The sequence below is a fragment of the Octopus bimaculoides genome, chromosome 3 (genome assembly GCF_046866305.1).
Source record: "Octopus bimaculoides isolate indiv1 chromosome 3, ASM4686630v1, whole genome shotgun sequence".
Classification (NCBI taxonomy): domain Eukaryota; kingdom Metazoa; phylum Mollusca; class Cephalopoda; order Octopoda; family Octopodidae; genus Octopus; species Octopus bimaculoides.
The window spans coordinates 147,545,844-147,550,843 of NC_142930.1; the positions used below are offsets into that span (position 1 = coordinate 147,545,844).

At 36.1% G+C, this 5,000-nt stretch overlaps 1 protein-coding gene across 2 annotated transcripts in view; it reads left to right on the forward strand.

Moving 5' to 3' along the window:
• LOC106880426 (kinesin-like protein KIF6) overlaps positions 1-5,000 on the forward strand; it is a 227,512-nt gene that overhangs the window by 45,340 nt on the left and 177,172 nt on the right. For both annotated transcript variants that reach the window (XM_089349786.1, XM_089349784.1), the window contains exon 4: positions 238-280. In XM_089349786.1, the coding sequence (XP_089205912.1) occupies positions 238-280 (43 nt within the window). The remainder of the gene's footprint in view (positions 1-237; positions 281-5,000) is intronic.

Here is a 5,000-nt window from a genome sequence, read left to right on the forward strand (position 1 = left end):
GTATATATATATATCTGTGTGTGTGTGTGTGTGTATATCCATCTTCAACATTAACAGTCTAACATCCTCAGCACAGCCAAAACTGCACAAAGAAAGCCCTTCCTCTTCAGCACCCAGAAAATACTTTAGCATATCTCTCTACCATGTCTTACCATTTTCTCTTTGTTTAAAATTTCTCAACTTATTAATATTCTTGTCTCTTAAAAAATTTTTTTTTTCAATTTTGTCTTTTTCTAGTGTCCTTGCCGGATATAATGGAACTATATTTGCATATGGACAGGTATTATTCTTTTACATATTATCTCTTCCAGTTCTTGGCTTCTTGAAATTCTTTGACTTGGGTGGAGTAGACATATATATATATATAGCAGAATCAGTAATAATATACTCATGTTATTATTACTGTGTGTTAAAGAAATTTGCTTTGCAGATACAACATTTCACTTTACTCCCATTGTACTACACCATGGGTGGAGTTGCAGTGGCCCAGTGGTTAGGGCAGCGGACTCGTGGTCGTAGGATCGCGGTTTCGATTCCCAGACCGGGTGTTGTGAGTGTTTATTGAGCGAAAACACCTAAAGTTTCATGAGGCTCCGCCAGGGGATGGTGGGGAACCCTGCTGTACTCTTTCACCACAACTTTCTCTCACTCTTTCTTCCTGTTACAGGGGATGTAAACACATCAATACTGGTTGTCGAGCAGTGATGGGGAAACAAACACAAACAAAAAGACACACACACATAGATACATACATACATACATACACACACACACACACACACACATATATGTATGTAAACATATATATATGTAGGCGTAGGAGTGGCTGTGTGGTGGGTGGCTTGCTTACCAACCACATGGTTCTGGGTCCAGTCCCACTGCGTGGCACCTTGGGCAAGTGTCTTCTACTATAGCCTCGGGCCGACCAAAGCTTTGTGGGTGGATTTGGTGGACGGAAACTGAGGGAAGCCCGTCGTATATATGTATATATATATATATATATATATATATATATATATATATATATATATATATATATATATATATATATATATATGTGTGTGTGTGTGTGTGTGTGTATGTTTGTGTGTATGTGTTTGTCCCCCCCAACATCGCTTGACAACTGATGCTGGTGTGTTTACGTCCCCGTAACTTACCGGTTTGACAAAAGAGGCCGATAGAATAAGTACTAGGCTTACAAAGAATAAGTCATGGGGTCGATTTGCTCGACTAAAGGCGGTGCTCCAGCATGGCCACAGTCAAATGGCTGAAACAAGTAAAAGAGTAAAGAGTATATATATATATATATATATATATATATATATATATGACAGGCTTCTTTCAGTTTCAGTCTATCAAATCCACTAACAAGGCCTCGGTCGGCCTGAGGCTATAGTAGAAGACACTTGCTTAAGGTGTCATGCAGTGGAACTGAACCCAGAACCACGTGGTCGGGGAAGCAAGCTTCTTACCACACAGCCATGCCTGTTCCTTTACACACACACACACACACACACACACACACACACACACACGAAACAATTACAAAGAATATGGAGATTGACATCTTAAATTTTTCTTTTAATTTAACAGCTAATTATACAGCATATTTTGTTAGTCAACTAAATATTAATCATTAAGTAAAGTTGTTTTTAACTTTTTACACTGCTTAATTATTTTGTATTAAATATATTAACACTAACTTAATTATTATCATTATTATCATTCATCAGATAGTCACTCTAAATAACTTGTTCACTAAATACATATTTGTTAATTAGTGTAATATGTGATGAATTTGTGACGAATAATGAATTAAATGGCTAACTAAAAACAATTATGTGGTGAGAAAAAAAGAATGAATAAGCAATGACTGTTCCATTCTTATTATGATGCTCAAAATGGTGTATTTTATGTGCCACCTGAACAGGAGCCAGTCCAGCGACACTGGCAGCGATTCCGCTCAAAAGTCTTTACATGTGCCAAGTGCCAATGAATACAAATATATATATATATATATATATATATATATATATATATATATATATACAAACATATGTATATGCACATGCATATATATATACATACACACATACATATAATTATATATGCTGGCACTTGTGCCGGTGGTACGTGGAAAATAACATTTGAGCGAGGGCGTTGCCAGTGCCGCTGGACTGGCTCCTGTGAAGGTGATACGTAAAAGCACCATTTGAGTGTGGCCGTTGCCAGTACTGCATGACTGGCCCTCGTGCCGGTGACATGTAAAAGCACCCACTACACTCTCGGAGTGGTTGGCATTAGGAAGGGCATCCAGCTGTAGAAACTCTGCCAGATCAGATTGGAGCCTGGTGCAGCCATCTGGCTCTCCAGTCCCCAGTCAAACTGTCAAACCCATACCAGCATGGAAAACGGATGTTAAACGATGATGACGATGATATATATATATATATGTCAGACAGAACCTTGATGACTGCCATGAGGCAGGAAAGTATACTAGTCCTTATATACTCTATATTTAATACTTCTCCCTATATATCAAAGAAATGATAAAAGAATCACTAAGTAAATGTATAAGATCGTATAAGTGGTGGTTAATAAAAACTAAAATTACTTAGGAGGTAAAGTATGTTGAAGTCTATGTTTTGCTGATAAGGTCATTATAGGACTGAAATGTCTGAAGTTGTCTCCCATTCCAGCCATTGAATAATTATTTCTAGTTAGCATTTTAATTCTCTATGCATTAAATATACTAACACACACTTAACTAGAATGTGTTTTTATTTTTGTGCTGCCACTTTTAATATAGTGATAATTAAGTACTTATAAATAATTATGTATTGGAGAGTAATATCATTTTAATTATTTTGGCCAAATATGAAAGACAGCTCTGAACATATTTCAGTATTATTAGATCTCCTCAGCAAAGCATAAACTTCTCTAAATTTCCCAAAGTAGTGATAAGAGAACCTCTATTTAGATGTACGCTGCTGTCTAAGAATAGGCATGAAAAATTATCACCATCATCAACATCATCGTCGTCGTCGTCATTGTTGTTGTTGTTGTCATCATCATTTAAATGCTTGCATGGCTCAAGTGGAAAATGTTGCAGCAGACTTTCTATGGCTGGATGCCCTTCCTGTTGGTAACACTCACCTATTTCCAAGCAAGATAATATTTCTGCCTTGCCAGACTTAGGCTGGAAATTAACAACATCACTTGTATGACAGGGATGTTTAATTACAACTATTGCATGTTGTCCTTACAAAGATACACACACACACACACACACACACACACACACATGCACATACACACATATGCATATGTATATATATATATATATATATATATATATTGCATATTCTTTCAGTTTCTGTCTACAAAATCCACTCACAAAGCCTTAGTCAGGGCCTGGGGTTGTTGTCAAAATAATGAAATAATATTAATCACAGAGCTTAATGTTGTCTTTTCCTCTCTGCATAAGTGTATATAATTAGGTATTTAGCACTTAATTCATTAATTATATTAATTATAATTAACTATTGCATTTTATGTGGATGGTTTCTGTTAGTAGTTAACCTCAACGATTTGTCTCCTTTTTTTTTTTCGTTGTACTTTGTCAACTGTTTTGACCATTTTTGCTTCCTTTCACAATGAAATAATAAATACCTGGTTGGTAGAGCTTTAAAATTCTCAGATTAATTACTGTTATTCATTATTATTAAGACTGATGAATCCTTCAAACACTGAGTTTTTGAATTTGCCTGTGCTATATTCATGGAATTAATTCTTTTGAATTCTTCCATCTCTCTCTAGGCCCTGTTTTCAATGATAGTTAAGCCTCACAAGGTAAAGCCAAGGCGTGAAAGACGACATTGTAAGAGGTGTCAATGATCTTAAACAATTCCACACAATTGGGATTAAATTCTATTGAAATAATTTTCAAAGCAATATAGAAAATAGTTTGTGTTGTCCAAGGCAGGGAATTGCTGCACCTTAACTCATAAATTTGAATCCTGTTATTCATATTTCATTGCCTCCTTAGGCAAAGGATATTGTCCTTTTGTATTCTAACTTGCTGGAGCTAGGCACCACTCCAGTTGGAAACTTTGTTTTGTTTCAGACCAAGGTTTAGCTATGGTGCATTTCTATAGAAGTTTATATGAAATTCTAAATATACTTTATCACCTCTGATATATGCTTTAGAGGAAACAGATTTAAAAGTGTTTTAAAATGTTTGAAAAATTATATTGCAAAACATTGTAAAATACTTTGCTATCATATATATATCATCATCATCATCATCATCATCGTTTAATGTCTGCTTTCCATGCTAGCATGGGTTGGACGATTTGACTGGGGACTGGCGAACCAGATGGCTACACCAGGCTTCAATCTGATCTGGCAGAGTGTCTACAGCTGGATGCCCTTCCTAATGCCAACCACTCTGAGAGTGTAGTGGGTGCTTTTTATGTGCCACCGGCACAAGGGCCAGTCCGGTGGGGTCATGGCTGTGTGGTTAGTAAGCTTGCTTCCCAGCTACATGGTTTCGGGTTCAGTCCCACCGCATGGCACCTTGGGCAAGTGTCTTCTGCTATAGCCCTGGGCCAACCGAAGCTTTGTGATTGAATTTGGTAGACGGAAGTTACTACCACGTGTGTATATGTCTGTGTATGTGCTTGTGCCTCTCCGAGAGAGAGAGAGGGGCGTATATATATATATATATATATATATATATATATATATATATATATATATCTGTGTGCATGTATATACATATTACATATCACCAGGAAAAGTGACTTCAAAGTTTTACTAGTTGCTGGCTTCATCCAACAATCTGACAAAACCATTGATTTGTACAAGTTTGAAGCATAAAAATAAAAGTGATGCTTTTACTTAAATGTATTGAGTAACAATCATTCAGTTGATGTTTGACTACTTTTATATGACTCTATGTTTTTACATATATATATAACTGTACATAAAAAAAAAAG